At 46.4% G+C, this 16,145-nt stretch overlaps 1 protein-coding gene across 1 annotated transcript; it reads right to left on the reverse strand.

The window, feature by feature from the left end:
• Positions 1-3,042: 3,042 nt before the first annotated feature.
• ZC3H12D (zinc finger CCCH-type containing 12D) lies at positions 3,043-14,574 on the reverse strand. The gene is made up of 5 exons (XM_062641652.1): positions 13,101-14,574; positions 8,898-9,037; positions 7,699-7,933; positions 5,843-5,949; positions 3,043-5,124 (listed from the first exon to the last, which is right to left on the reverse strand). The coding sequence occupies exons 1-5, from the start codon at positions 13,469-13,471 to the stop codon at positions 4,094-4,096; spliced, it is 1,884 nt and encodes a 627-aa protein (XP_062497636.1). The 5' UTR covers positions 13,472-14,574; the 3' UTR covers positions 3,043-4,093.
• Between the last annotated feature and the right edge of the window lie 1,571 nt (positions 14,575-16,145).

Consider the following 16,145-nt stretch of genomic DNA (forward strand, 5'->3'; position numbering starts at 1 on the left):
AGGGTGAGAGAAGGGAAGAGGATTCTTTATTTATGACTTTTTCTTTAATTATTATTACTTTCAAATGAACTTGGCAACTCTGTAGCTCTCCCTTAGGAAATCTGTCTCCTGGAGGATTGCTCTCACTGCTTCCAGCTGCTTATAAAAGTCTTGACAACCAAAAAGTAGAGAACATCAAGGGCTGTCCAAGCCTGTTGGGATTTATGGATTCATTTTCAACTTGGCAGCGAGAGCTGGACTCAAACGCATCTCAGCAGAGACACCAAATAGCAACAGCCTCCCACCCCATCTGAACACCCTGGCAAGAACTGCCTCCTCCTCCTTCCCATTAGTAGCCCCTTCCCCTACCCCAGGAGCTGACGCAGCCAAAAAGATCCTCCTGTCTTGGAAAGAGTAAGAGGCGCTGCAGCAGGAATTCTGAGCCCCAGATACTTGTGCTGTGGTGAAATAATGGAACAGTCAGCGCTTTCCATGGGCTCTTGGCCAGCAGCAGAGCTCCTCTCAAGCAGGCAGTGACACAGCACCACTGCTGAGCTGCCCTTCGGACAAAAGCTCCGTGAGAAACAACCCTCTGGTGAGCAGAAGAGCCAAGAGAAATTAAGTTCTACTTAGTGCCAAAGTCTGATTTGTTTTCTCAGCCACTTTCTCAGCAGAATGCACGTTCTGTGTGTTTTGCTGAAAGAGTCCCCAGTAAATAAGACAGAAATGAAAGAAAAATAACTTATAAAGCATCAAGAGAGAATTTTGACCACCAAATTCCTGTGCATCCTCAAAGGAAAAGCAGAAAAGCTGATGCACGTCTCCAGCAAGCCGAGGGCACTATATAAAGGCAGAATGCCAATTTTCCTATAGATTTTAAATGCCTTTTGCACTGAAATATGTAACATTATTCCAGACATGAAAACAAATGTTGACAAGTACAGTTATATCCTGCTCTGTTGCTGCGTGTGTATTTTCTGAGTGCTGTCATTTTGGATTTGCTGTGTTCAAGTATGTGGAAGATCTTTTTCCACTCTGCATCACACTTGCTCTCTGATTGTACATATGTGTACAGCAGCATATATGCATACAGCAGTAGTTGGGAAAGCTCTGGTACAGGTTGGTAGGCAAGCCAATGAGCCTGGCCTTGCATAGGTACAATACAGGCACTTAACCCCATGAGATGGTTGCTTCAGTGTGTGAAGTGTGTTGCGTGGCATATTTCAGCACAACTAATAATGCCTGTAGAACTCAAGAATTTTTCAAAGCATTTCACAGGACATTTATTCCATAGTTTTGTTTTATAATGTCATTTCTAATCTTCATGTAATATGAGGTGGATAAACTTACAAGCTATTCTGGAAGCTATTCACTTGGAAGATGGCTGAAATCTTTTCACATATTCCACAGTTTAGTCAAGGACTGGGATAGGGAAATTATCTCTTGTTCTGCCTCTTCCTCTCTTTCTTGAATTAATTCCTCTCGTACTGATGTTGCCCCCTCTAATTCTGGCATTGCATCTTCTTCATCTTCCTTCACTACGTGAGTTGCTTTTCATTTCCATTTCTTTTGTATATAGGAGCAAATGACAGAGGCATGGACTGGTCCTTTGGTTCAGCTGCAGTGGCTGCTGCTGGGGTTGGAGTGTCTGCAGTGTCTGTTATCAGAGTTGGAGTAGCTGCTATGCTGATTGGTGGGGACAGAGTAGCCACGTTGTCTGTTGCTTTGCCATCAGATCCAGACACGTCTTTTTCTGATAGTGTTGAGCAGGGCTCTCCATTGTAGTCCAGGCCAGCGCTCATTGCAGTTATTTGTACCTCTCTGGTAGTGCCAGGATGACCACATACTTTTTCCACGTTTTACTAGCTTTTCTGGATCTTGTACAGGGGGGAAGTTCCAAAGCACTGGCGGGGCCCATTGGCCGAGGTACTTGCCCATGCCACTCCACACACCCTGCCACTCGTGACTGTCCTGTCTCAGGGAAGTTCTCTTGGTGGTATTCTTAGGTCATTGTTTAACCTGAACCATATTCAACAGCACAGGGGCTCCCAGCAAAAGGAGCAGGCTGGTTTCAAGGGTACTCAAAGGATACTCAGAATCTTTAAAATTCTCAAAGAGCCTGGTGGGGGAGCAGAGGCTGTGAGGGAATGTCTCCTCCATAGGGGGAGAAAGAGAGAAGTGTAATTGTTAATAATTCCCATTACATGATTCAAAGTGTAGGGGTGATGGCACAATTGCTCGCCACCACCTGCCGACTGATACCCAGCCTGATGCGAGCAGCAGTCTGGGCCTTCTGGGTATCTCTTTCCAGTTTATCTACTGGGCATGACATGGTATGGAATATCCCTTTGGCTAGTTTGGGTCAGGTGTCCCATCTCTGCTTCCTCCTGGCTTCTTGTGCCCCTTCTCACTGGCAGAGCATGGGACTGAAAAGTCCTTGATCAGAGTAAGCATTACTTAACACACCAATGTTTTTAGTTGCTGCTGTCAACGTCGTTCTCAGGCTAAAGTCAAACACACAGCACTGCACCAGCTACTAAGAACGAGAAAAATGACTGCTACTGCTGAGCCCAGGACAGACAGTTATCTATATTGTGACAGTAGCTAGTGGATAATTCATTACATGTGGAAAAAACTGTTCTGCTCTGTGAAGACAGGTCATGCCCCCACCCCCATGGTTAGGATTTCTTGGAGCCAACCATGTGGCCATAGATGATCAAACTGATACAATGTGCTTATTTCCTGAACATTCTTCAAACAACACTAACCAAGAAAAGCTGCTGGTGCTTTCCAGAAGGAAACAGGTCGAACTGTCACCACTTCCAAATCATGCATCATGTGATGATGTCACTAAAGGTCACTTCTTTGAAAACAAAAGAATTCAGTGGTGTCAGTGAGGGCCACGTTTGACTCTTGCTTGAGATCAACATCACCAACTGCTAAATACCTGATAGAAACAGCACCGGGTCAGAGCGTTTGTGAATCCCACCTGAATGCTGGAACTGGTGAAGCATCAGTGCTGAGAGTAATGGAAAAATAAAATACAAAGGAAAGAAGACAATGTTATTTGGAACAAAGAGTTGTAGGTGACCACTTTATGATGTGTTAAAGCGTTTCTAAAACATGTCATACTGACATACTTGAACTTTGGTATAATGCTAACGCCCTTCAGCTTCAACCTTAATCTTTGAATTATAACCTGAAGAGTTCAGTGGAATAATGCAGAGATTAGCAGTTTTACAATTTACTGAGGATCAAACATGTCCCAGCAGAGCACAGTTTAAATGTTTGCAATCATAAATCAGCTGTACAGTTGCATTATGGGACCATGTTCGGTAATTAAGGGTTAAGTCAATAACAGGATTTTTTCAATACAACAGAGACACTTCAAAGCTTCCCCCCCCCCCCCCCAGTCTCTTTGGCATCATCTGTGCCTCCTTTTTTAATTAACAACCCCAAGCTCTCGGTCCACATCAGGACTTATACTGGAGATGACTTCCCTGATTTGACTTCTATCGTATGCGATCCCTGAGAAAGGTACCTGCAGCTTCTCTGCTGGACCTTCACGCCTCTGCTAGAGACTCTGTGTGTTCACTGCTTTGGTTTATAAATGCGAGATGTGCCTTTGAAAGCTCACTGATACAGCCAGTGGTACGGATTCAAAGGCTCCTTCTAGCAGGGAGCACAGCCCTGTGTCAGGGGAAATGGGCCAAATTATTTTTTGCCTATAGCTGAGCAAGTAGGCATGGGAGGTCAGTGCAGAGCCCTTCACATGGAGCATGGCTCTTTTACAATAGCTGAGCAATAGGCTTAGGGTTTTTAAAACATGTCTATTCTTTCAAGGCATCAACAAAGATCTCTGCCATCCTGAACCCAGTCACTACTGAGGTTCAAATGCTGACAGGGAGGGGAATGAGCTCCCACTGTGGTGAATGGCAGCCTGTGTCTTGACTTGGTGCCCCATGTGACATAGCTGGTTGATGCTTAGACCTGTGCTCCCAGAGCAGCTACGGTGTTTGCCATAAAGCCCTTTAATAACACTTGGTTAAGGCTCAGAGTAGCATGTTATTTGCCCGGGACTCGTGATTGTCAGGAAAGGTTTGATCTGGAGGCTTCACAAATTTCTGTGTCTTTGAATCAATAAAGTCAATATAGCAATATCCTCAATATTGGGGTACAAAGCCATGACATGGTTCACATCACTGTAAGGGAAAAGGGAGCACAGCTCCCTGTGTGTGTTTGGTTGCTGGGCAGAGGGTGGCCTTACAGCTGGAGTGGGCCAGTGGTCACTGTAAGAGGTATCGGGGTATGCATAGGTTTTCTGGTAGAAGCCCAGTCCATTTCTGGAGTCTAACATGAAGGGCTGCTGTGGGGGCCGGCTGCGGAAGCGATGCTCCTGCTGCTGCAGGTGATGCTCACTGTAAGAGTGAGGCAGGTCAGCGGGAAGAGCTGAAGACTGCGGCAAAATGTGGTGCTGAGTCCCCAGGGCCTGTCTGTGCTGAGCACCATCAGGGGCATAGCGGCTCCTCTGACTGATCCTGTGGGTGCTGCAGCCCTCCTGCGGCCAGCTGTGGTCTGGGCACATCCCACTCGACACCGGAGGGAGCACCGTTTGCTGGAAAGGGCGTCCCGGTAAGCTGGTGTGGTCCAAGCTATGGGAGTGATGAAGCGTGTATGGGTTGTCCCTGAGGTTGCTGAACTGGTGAGGGCTGTCCATCACTCCTCTGTCCTGATGTGTATGTATGGACCAGTTGTAGCCGTAGGTGTCATCACCAATGGATAGTGCTGACATCTTCTCCAGGAGTGGATGGTCTTGCCATGGCTCTGGCTGCAGCAAGCGCTGGTCCAGACACAAGTCAGAGCCAGAGCTGCTGGCCCAGCCACTGGAAGGCTGCTCAGGACATCTCCCTTGGGACCATCCTGAATAACAGGAAGCTCCTGTGCAGCCACTACCTTCTCGCAGGGTTTCTGTACAGGCACCACAGGGCACAGACTCTCCTCCAGTCCTATATGGCTCTTCCTCTTTGCCCATGCTTAACGGGACATTTATTTTAGCCCTGAGCTCATCAGCAACTGTGAGCTGAGCTTGGTGCAGTCTCTCTGGGTGGTAAAATTTGCATTTATTGCCATAGGTGCACTTTTTACCTGAAAGAATAAAAAAAATCAGAGCAGGAGGTTGTCACTAGCTCCCATATCAGTTGATATACTCATCGCTTCTTCCCAGCACTACATATTTGCAGGGGTATGGGGAGCACAAACAGCAGAAGGGAAGTAGCTGTTTTCCAGTTCAGAACTTCTGACCCCAGATTTACATACTGCTGTCCAAAATAGCAAGGGGAAGCAGCAGTGAAAGCAAGTTTCTGCTATTTTGGAAGTGTCTGAAACTCATTTATGTTCTGGCTGCTGCTCTCAGTGGGCTGGGAGACCTGCTGCTACAAAGGGCTGCTTTAAAAAAGGGCATGTATAGGGATTTACCTCTGAAAAACCTGTGCATTACTGGAAAGCTGTTGGGAGGGGAAAGGGGAAAGTGTTTGGATGGCCTTTCCCCAGTGCCATGACACAAGTCCACTCTGCAAAGTGAAATCTGCGTGCAGGCTGGGGCATCAGCACAGCTGCAGCGCCTGGTTTGGGTGCTGGGTGTAGGCAAGGATGGGAGCCAGAGCTGCTGCCTTTGCTGGGGCTGAAACCACTTCAGCAGGAGAGGGAAAAAAAAGCATCACACGTCTGTGCAGCCCTGACCCAGTCCCTACCACAAGAAGCAGGACAGCACATGATAATGGTGGGGGACCTTAGCCGAAGGAAAGCACTGCTGGGAAGCAAATGGCAAGAGGAAGAGGAGTTCACAGCACAAGGAGAAACCCACCATAGGGGCAAGGCTGCCATTTTGGTTCAGGAAGCACTGGCTTTTTGCTGAGGAAGTTATTAAGTGTAGGTCCATGCCGGCCTAACGGGTCATCAGGAGGCATAAACCTGAAAAAGGAAAAAGCCACAGGAGTAACAGAAACACCTTTTTATCTTTAGGAGCTAAAGTGCCACCACAGCTCAAGCTTAGGGTAGAAAATCCTCGTGATCCTTTTGTGGCCTGGCTTTCAGGAGCCAAGCTCTGTTCCTATGCACAGCCGTCATGCCTGACAAGACATCAGTTCTTCACCTTCATGTAGCTGTTGGTTTTCCCTCATAACACAAAAGAGCTGGAAAGGCACAGCAGCTTGCTGTGGCTCTGGCCAGCCAGAAGCCCTGGCTGTGGCAGCATCCTTCTTCTCTGAAGCAGCAGCAGCAAACTCCTCTGTGGTCCCAGCGCCTCAGTCCTCACCATCAGCTCCTTTCCACAGCAAACTCACTTTTCTCTTACTAAATACTTGTAGGAGAATGAGGATTAAAAAGCCAGAAGTTAATCGAGAGCTACAGCTGGTCACTTGTGATAAACTAGCCCAGCCTTTTTCAAAGGTTCAGTAAAGGCTTCCCACTACAAGGCCTGCAAAATGCTCAGATGAAACTGTTAATAATTCTTCTATGCCAGTACATGAATGTGGTGCTTCAGGAAGAAAACTAGTTGTTATCTCTGGACTTGTTTGCAAATGAATCTGCAGTGCACCCACTCATGGAAAACCCCTTTGTTGGATGAAGGGAGTCACTGGCAGGAGGGAAAGAAGGCACTCAGGGAATTTGGTTATCCACAGAAGGGGACTGAAACCTCCAACTTCAGGCTGTGATTTTAGAGGGGTTCTCAAAGCTGTGCAGGGTCTTGCTGAAACTACTCAAAGGGGCTTCACAGTAACAGCTAGACTTTCTGAGGGAAGAGTTCTGAAAAGGTCTGGCAATCACTATGAAATAGGAAGGAAAATATCATATAAATATTTGTAACCCATTAGTAACTAGGGGAGAAGCCTGGTGGTAGCTGGAGATGAAAGACTGGAGCTTTGAGAGATACAGTATGCTGGTGTTCAGTGGCTACATTTCTGTGAACAGCGTTACAGGGAAACTGAAACCCAGCGCCGAGCGCTGCCATCCAGTTCTGGTGGCAGGAACGCCAAGTCTCCATCCTGACCCATAGAGAATGCCACAGTGTAAGATGGCTTCTCTGCTCACACTCATCCATGCACAATGGATGCCTCTGAGCGTACTTCCCCAGCCAAACTGGTGGCTAATGAACACCTCTGCTACTAGAACACTCAGACAAGGTCAGTACATACAGACTGAGGAGCACACAGCTCAGCTTTGCAGGCAGCGTGCATGTGCCTTAATGAAAACCTTCCACAGTGGGGGTGGTAAAGGCCAGAGAGACCAGCTTCTTACTTCTCTTCTTCTAGAAAGTTATGATTACAAAGGCATAGGAAAAGGTGCTCTTCTGCCTTTAAGGGAATTAGAAATACTGCCAGATAGCCAGCCTCCTTTCACAGGTTTCATTCTGTTTCTTACAGGAAATAGAAATTGAAAGATACCAAGTCTTAGTTTAACACCCCAGTTGGATTAGACAGAAGAAAAGCTGGTCACTAATGCTGCCATTTGAATATAGAAGTTCACTGAAGGATGACATGGGGGGTTTAAGACCAGAGCTGAGGGAGGAGGAACTGAAGAAATGAGATGAGGAAAGTTATGGTAAATTCCTTCAGAAAAAGGCTTGTGTATTCTGCCAGTGGTGGGAGGTGCAGTGGTGTTGGAGCTGACTTGGCCCATGATGTTTAAATTCAAGAGTGTTCGACAACAGCCGTCCCTTACCTGTTACTGACAAATGAGTACATGAGTAGTCGCTGCTCAATAAACCATTTCCACTCAGGGTTTTCATTCTGAAGATCCCGGTAATTGTCATTGGAAACAATGACTCCATCTTTCTCATAAGCAACTTTCACTATATAGCGATCATCATAGCAAACTACCCTCTTGCCTTTCACCTTCCGGGATGGGGTGTACACGAGGATCGATTGCTTCTCGAGCTCTTCAAGGATGTGCTGATCTGGTGGGATGGTTGGCAGAAATAGAAGGGGATTAAAAATTAGCAAGAGAAACTAATTAACTAACAGTGACCGGCTCTCAAAGACATGCTAGAAACCTGCAGGAATCTAAAGAAGTTTTGGCAGTGTAGGCAACTGACAGTGATGTGACTCTCAGATGCATTGATATCTGGTGACTATTTGACAACTTGAAAATTAGGGGTTTTTACAAAACAGCCTACTTCTAAAATGTGAGACACTCTTTTTTTTTGATGTCTATCTGTAAAGGATGGCTTGAATTCTACACCAGGGGCATTCTGAACCACTGTAGCGTCCTTTTTACCCTGCTAGATAGCTCATAATCAGTCCCGATATGAGCTTTACTTAGAGGTAAAATGTGCCTGATAAAATAAACAGATAAAAAAATAAACTTATTCTTCTGCTATTTTTCCTCTATGCCGAAAGGTGGATCTCCAGCCACCTCATCTGAAGGCACCAAACCGCTGGCACAAAGCTGGCAAATTTTTTTCCATACAAACTAAATTTCACCACCCTCCACAGCCTTCAGCTGATGCATTTCTTTCTCCTGGAAGAGGAACCTGTGCAGCTTCTCCATCAGATAATAGTAATGCAATAGTGAATGCTTTGGCTACTGCCACCTTTGGATAATGTGTGCAACCATATCATTGTCTCCTGGCTGGCCTTAAAAGCTCTGCAGACTCATTGCAAGCTGAGAGACTCCTTTAACTCAGCTGGCAGCAATTTGTGCTTGTAAAGCAAAAGGTTCAAAGCCGTATAACAAAGCCTTGTAAGCAGATTTATCTGCTAGCCAAGCATGTGAGGCAATAATGACTAATTTAAGTGACAAAATCCTGATACACAACTTGCACTTCACTTATCTCTATGGGACAGAACTGTACTGTTCACACCCCCTGTCTCCAAACTGCACCTACTGGTTGCCAAATGATGCCCAGGACGGGGACCTACCTGCAATGGGACTCTCTTGGCGAGGGGGCTCCTTCCTCCAGAGTGGGACGAAAACCTTGATGTACGTGTGCCCCCTCTCTCGAAACCAATCCACTGCCAGCTGGATCCCCCAGCAGGAGAACACCTCTTTGTTTCCGTGACTATAATAAAAACCATTTTTTAGTAGGAAAAGGATGGTGAGGCAAAAGTTTCAAGAAGCTGAGTTCTCTTTAACTGAGCCACTAACGAACAGGCAAAACAAACAGCTTGTGAGTCATTCACCGGTTTCCAAGAAAACAGCCTGGCAGGGTGTCCTGGATGGACAGAGCCAAACACTTCCTCCAGCAGAACAAAATACTTGTTATCTGAAAAAGTTTGGATGCTTAAAAACAGAGGTATCCTATCCCCCATATCTATGACCTGCAGCTACCCAAGCCTGTTGCCCATGCCTGTTTCTTCCATCTGTATTTGGATGGACTTGGGGCCTAGAGTACCAGAAAGATATTGGGCTGTGTCAGACCCTTCACGTGCCTTGTCTAGTAATGGTTTGAGGAGCGAGAGGTTCTTCCAGCACAAGCAGAAACCATGAGGATCTCTTATGAAACAAAACATGGGTATTTTCTTCTGTCGTAACAGTGACATCAGGGATTTTAATGTCTGAAGAGGCTGCAATTGTGATCACAGGCCATTCAGCTGCTAACTTCATCTGGAAACAGGAGTCGAACTATGGGGGAAGCAAAGCTATAAAAGGCAGATTGGGAAATGCAGAAACTCTAACCCAGGACTCCAAAAAAGGGACAAGACCTCAGTGGAGATAGCCACAGGCACCTTGGGCACATGTTTATCTTGCCCTAGTTGGTGGATTTTGTTTTCATTGCACAGAGAGGTAGGAAAGTCCTGGGACAGGTGCTGCAGAGGATGCAGGCAGGGTGGCTTCTAGAGCAAGACACAGAAAACCTCAATAAAAACAATTAGGGGTGGTATCCTTCCTAAGTTCCCTCACCTTGAAAGTTCTTATTGCTTGTAATTTGCTACAGAGCAGTGCACTTGTAAGGGTGCATTTGTTAACCATTTCTGCACAAAGAAACAAAACCAGACTCTTCACAAAGTCCTAAAATGGATAATAGTAATGCAATAGTGATTGCATTAAATGCGCTCCCAGTATCTACACAAACCTCGTCCTTGTACTTTGAGCTTGCTGGATAGTATTAACACAGTCTCACTCAGGCTTTTACCTCTGCAAATGGACTTGTAAATGACTCACTGGGTTACTACACCTACCTGCAGCGATGGACCAGTCAAGGTCGATGCCACAGTCCTAAATGCCTCTCCCACTGTCCCCCAGGAATTCATCTCTAGATTCTGCCTACATCAATCTCAAAACCAAAGCTCCATTTTACACTAAGAAAAGTTTCAGTGCTGAGACGGTGACCACAAATGAAAAACAATACAGTTTGGAGGAAGAACCTGGGGCGGGGTTATGAATAGATACCCAGGCAATAGGAAGTCTTAATAAACTCTCACCAATAATGAACTGTCTGAAGTGCTCGACACATCTAACATCCATTCTGGAACAGCTGTTGTGTTTGGTTTTAAAGAATAGGATCTGCCCAGGATATGTGTAAAGTCACCTGGAGAGATGAACTGGAAATTCTGGTGACTTTTTCAGATAACTGCCATTAAAAGGAAGTCTAGGTACATCTTCAGTGTCATTACTCAAACAAAATCCAGCAACAGCCTGTTTCAACATTGACTACTCATATGTATAATCCTGTCAGCTTTAGGAAGGGAGATCTAGATATGCCCCCAGTGCAGAAGGTAAAGAGCTCAATCACAAGCGATTTGCCCAAAATGCCAAGCACAACAAGCAAGAAGAGGCACCTGGAACTGTTTCTCAGTGTTATCAGTTAATCCAGTTGCTGCTACATTGCTACAGCCAAACCTGGGGAGTGTATATCTAAAATAGTATGTACCGGGATGGTGCATGGAAGGGTCAACACAACTGAACAGCAACGTCTGCTGTGCAATAGAGCAGGGGCTTCAAAATCTTACATTCTCCCTGTGTCATGAGTCTGTGCTGCTTGACACAGACTAGCTCCTGTCAGTCACCTTTCCCACACACACCCACAGTCCATGGACCATAACTGATCTGGTGTAACTCACTCCCGTCTCTCTCCCTCCTGCCAGCAACAGGGTACATTGCACTCAGGTCACAGACCAGCAGGGCCCATCTTTCAGAAGCTGAAGCAGCAATTTGGTTTCACTGTGACTCCAGCGATTAATCCATAATTAGCACACAGTGACTCCCTTTTAAATTGTGCAATTCCGACCCTTCTGAGAGATATTTAGTCAAAACACCTCCCTTTGAAACTGCAAATGGCACCATTTCCATATGGTTATGACACAGCATCCGGCACAGCTTTGATGAAGAGAGAGAGACCAAGGTAGGACTCCTCTGGCCCAGGAAGAAAACACCGTACGTATCACTAAGCTTGCTAAACCATCCTGCCTGCTTCCCGTGGACAGGCAGGAGATAGGTAAGCTTCTCATTACATCTGAGGGAAACACAGAGTGTACTGAGATGCTTGACTAGTGAGACTGGCTGAAGGCAAGGTTATTTTCCATAGCTAGCTCAAGCCATCTGTAACAATGCTTGTCTGAAATAACCTCTGTCCAGCAAGCTCCTGTGCACAGGCTGGCACAGCAGGGTGGTCTCAGAGCTTTCCCAGAGTATTCCAAGATCAAAACATGCACTGTTTTGTTAGCTACCGAACTATGCTGGGCCTCCTGCTCAGTGGCAAGGGCACATCTTCTTTTCCCATGGAAACAATGCTGTTCTCTCCCTTGTTCACTTCTAAAAAAGCCCCAGCAAATCTGTGAAGACAAGGCTGTGTCCAGAGAATGGAGCACATGGCCGGTCAGGGGTACTATTGCCCTTAACACTATGAGAAGGTTGGTGCTCAGCTCAGGCACTTCTTTTGCAGAGAGACAAGGACACCATAAGGAGGGTCTAGGGTGAAAATGCAAATGGGGCAGGAGATCATAAGAGATGTCTACCAAGCTCCTGGCCCAGCCAAACTGAGCGATTCTGCTCTGTTCCATACTTCTCATCCATGAGCTGCACTGAGTGAGGGACCGCTCAGTTTTGGGTGGGATTTCTCCCTACATCCAGAAGATGGCATAATTTGCTTAGTCTCCAGTTGCTCTCGATGTGCTGCCTACCTTTGCCCTCTAACCAGAAGGGATGTGGTCTCACCTCACGCCAAAGCTAACCCTCCCCTGCCCGGTCCCAACCTGCAGGGACGGGCTTGGCCTTGCTGAGTGGACAGGGAAGTTAACAGGGAAAAACTGAGATAGCCAGTGCGTCCTGGACTGTCACAGCCTCTGGCCCTTGATATTATGCACATAAACAGAGGGAAACCCATTGCTGTCTTTGGATTTCCTATCCACATGGATGTGCCAGGCTCTCCACCAGTAAGAGTGCTTTCAGGATCAGGACACTCCTTAGGAAATGTAGTTGGCCAGGATGAGATGCTGTGAAACATGAACAGAATTAATAAAGGAGGAAACAAGACTATTCAGTACACATCAACTATCAATTCCCTGATATTTCTATAAAAATGAAGTCAAACCAAAACCCAACAAAAAATATACAATCCAGGAACATTGCTGAGGTTTACTTGCAAGTCAAAACAGTACAACCGTGATGTTGTTAGGAACCACAGTAACCCATCTTTATTTTCCCTCTCCTTCTTAGGTTACTTAGGCTGTTCTAGCTGTTGACCAGTTTTCCCTGGAAACACCTCCACATATGGGTTTAGAAGTCCTAGGTACCCGTTTGAAAAGACAGAGAAACATGAATTCCTTTTAGGTGAACTAAAAGGGAGAGAGAGCTGCTGAATTGTACAGCAATAAACAGTAGTGGTTAGCTAGCTGTTGGCTTATAAAAGGTCAAAGTGCAGAGTGAGCCAGTGATTGCATCTGGCCTGTGTGTTTATGGGCAGAGAGACAGCAGGTCCCTAGAAGCTGTGCCTCAGCCAAAGAACAGGAATAAGCGGTTGTTCATACATTATACGTCAAATACATCAGTGCGCGTCTCACCTGAAGAAAGCATGCTTCAAGCCATCACCCTTAAAATTCAGAACTTCACAGGAATAGAATCATAGAATCAGCTAGGTTGGAAAAGACCTGTAAGAGGGATCCCTTTTATGAAACACAGCTTACCTCATTGCAACATTGCTGCCGTCAATCACAATGGGTCTCAAGTAATCAGAAGAATCACTTTCACCTTCTCTGAGCCACTTTGACCCTGGTGCAGTGCTGGATGATCCACGGGCAACAAGTTTTAGTGCAGAAGGCTGAGCTTGGCTCTCCAGAGCTTGAGGTCTGCTCCCCATCCGAATCAGCTCTTTCAGCACATCATCCACCAGGGCCTCTTGGCCCAGGTTCTCCAGCACTTTGCAGATGTCCTGCTTACCATAGCCCAGCTTGCAGAAGAAATCCATCTTGCTCTGGTGAGCTTCCACCCTTGCTGCAGAAACTTCTCCAGAGTGCGGTGGTACTGGTTTGCTAGGAAGCGAACTGGCCAGTGCCATCTTAGCAAGTTCCTTTAAACCCACTGCTCCTGTCTTCCCAGCCTTGTCCAACAGGGATCAGCTTTAAGGAGGGAGAGATCACAAACAACAAAACACAGGTTTTAAGGAAGAACTTTCAGTTGCCTGCCCAGTGTACAGCAAAGAGACTATCTCATCTCTGAAGAGACTCTCCAGTCTTCTCTCAGCATTAAAGCATCCTTCTGGTCCATGCTTGTTTATAAAGCACTGGAGTGTCCCATGCAACGCTTGTCACGTTCCAGGAGTTATGTCAGACAGGTGTCATCCTACTGCATGAGCTATGCAAGCCTGTCTGTACACAAACACACTGTATGCGTAGATGTGTTCTTCAGACTTATCTCACAGGAAGTGATACGAAGGACGGTGTAACTGGGGATTTTCAGTGTGCTCAGTGTGGTTTGCCAGCCACCGATAAAGATCTGTTGAGTGTTGTTGCATGGGCTCAGATGCCATAGTAACTGGGCAAGTGTAGCCAAAATTCATTGAGCAAGTTAAGGAAACATTGTTTGCGAAGTACCTGGGAGCCCTGAATGGTTTTTTACAGTTCTGTCTTTCCTAGTATGTGCCCATCTGTGTAATACAGACAGCCCTTACGAAACTCTGTCACTTATCTGTTCCCATGATGCCTGACTTACTCTTTTCCTGTTATTCACTGTTTCAGGGAGGACTTTTACATTCAAAGAAGCAGCTTGTTTTGTGAAAGCCGTCGGGGCAGCGGTTGGAAGCAGCAATTTGAGAAACACTTTCAAATTCACTTACATTTATAGTCTGATAATTCAGAAATGAGTGTACAGAAGTAGCAGAAAGCTGCTTGAAGCTTCTCCAGAGCTGCACTGTTTGCATTTCTGGTCTAAACAGTAAATGAAGGTGATGGGCAGCATATACAGACATACTCAGAGCTGCCTCAGCCCAGCAAGCGTGATAAGAGAAGGACATACACAGTGACCACTCATCCATCAAGCCAAATTTCTCTGGACACTGTTGGCATACTTGCACCAAAGCTCCTCTTGCCACATCTGTACAACTATTGGTGCCATCTGAAAAAGCTGTGGCTGGCTCATCTACCCACGTGTAGCACGTAAGGGTACACTATACTTCACTATTTGTGGTCAGTAAATGACGCAGAATTAATTGACCAAACAACTACCTCCATGACAAGCCCAGGGCCATGACCACGTTGCATTCACTGGCTCTCCTTCCCAGATCATCTGGCACACCGAGGCACTAAGAACTCCCTCCCTGCTCCCTGAGCTCTGGGGAATAAACCTGCATTGGGTTCACTAAATTTAAAACTGATTAGTTCAGCAGGAAAACATGGTAATTAGTTATAACCCCACCTTATACAACTTTGACCTTTACTTTTCTACGTAGCCTTATAACTTTCAGGTGTAAGTAGTGGTAAAAGCAGTGATTACATTCTAATTCCTCATCTTGAATGACGTTAAAGAACAATTCTTGCCTAGTCTTCCTCCAGGAGTTTGCTCCACTTGGGAACCACCTGAGCAAGGCCAGGTGCCCCGCAGGAATGTGTTTAAGCAGCACTTCCACTCCAACAGCCTCGGACCACAGAGGGGTGTGGAGCTCCTCAAAGCCCCACCACAGCCCAGTCCTGCCTGAGCAGAGGCAGCGGGGACATGGTCCCTGGCAGACCTGGTAATGGTCAAGGCAGGGCAGGTTTGGGTCTTCTCTAAACCAGGCTGCGCACCAGGTGCACAGCAACTGCTCCCTGCCCTGACAGTGTTCCGCCTCACACCATAGGTGTGGGCCACCTCCTCTATCTCCTCTGTCCCTAAGAATCACGCTGTAAACCACCTGAGTCTGCCAGCCCATTAGAGCCCTTCCATGAGCAGCCTCTCTGACAGAAGATGGGCTGCTCTGCTTTCAGAAAAACAGCAATTTTTACTCACAAACTAGAGATGCACACAGACCCTTCAAAACAAGACCAGTGATTTCATATCCTGATGACTAAGAAAAGATTCACCTGTTTCTTCCTCACCTTACCTGCTGCATTAGCCAAAAATAACAAAGCCAAGCCCCTGGAGTTCAACCTGCGCAGGTAGGCAGCCCCACTCGCCTGCACCTTACCTGCAGCTGCTCCTTCTGCATCCCAGCAATGTTGTCCCACCATTCATGAGCCAGAAGCTGAATTCAGAACAGTACCAGGCTCACAAGGAAGTCATCAGCCCGTATTTAGAGGCTTTATGGTGAGGCTGATGTCAACTGAGAGCAAACAAGTGCAGTGAGCAGGTTAGAACTCTACGGGAAGGTTTTACTTCCTCATTTGGCTGGCGGAGCTCTCATTTAACTGTGCAGGTTGATGAACTTTCACTTCAGTTTTCAAAAGGAAAAGACAAAAAAGAGAGAAGAGGTGGTTCCCAACACATCTCAGATCTGTGACAGGCAAAGATTAGTCAGACCCACTTTGGCCGGGGTCCACAACAGTAGGCAATAAGAAAAGAGCACATGAATTCTGGGTCAAGTAAAGATTTTTCCACCAGGGATGCTCTCCCAGGTTATTTCAGGCTCACTCCTGGCGTCAGGAACATTTCTGACCCTCAGGAATACATGAAAAAAAAAATTTTAAAATCAGCATTTTTAATAGCATCTGATGGTGCAAAGCCTCATTCAAGCACCTCCACACCTGAGGGACCCTGTG

The sequence above is a fragment of the Pezoporus occidentalis genome, unplaced genomic scaffold (assembly GCF_034315485.1).
Source record: "Pezoporus occidentalis ecotype Australia unplaced genomic scaffold, CSIRO_AGI_Poc_V1 ctg7, whole genome shotgun sequence".
In the NCBI taxonomy this organism is placed as follows: domain Eukaryota; kingdom Metazoa; phylum Chordata; class Aves; order Psittaciformes; family Psittacidae; genus Pezoporus; species Pezoporus occidentalis.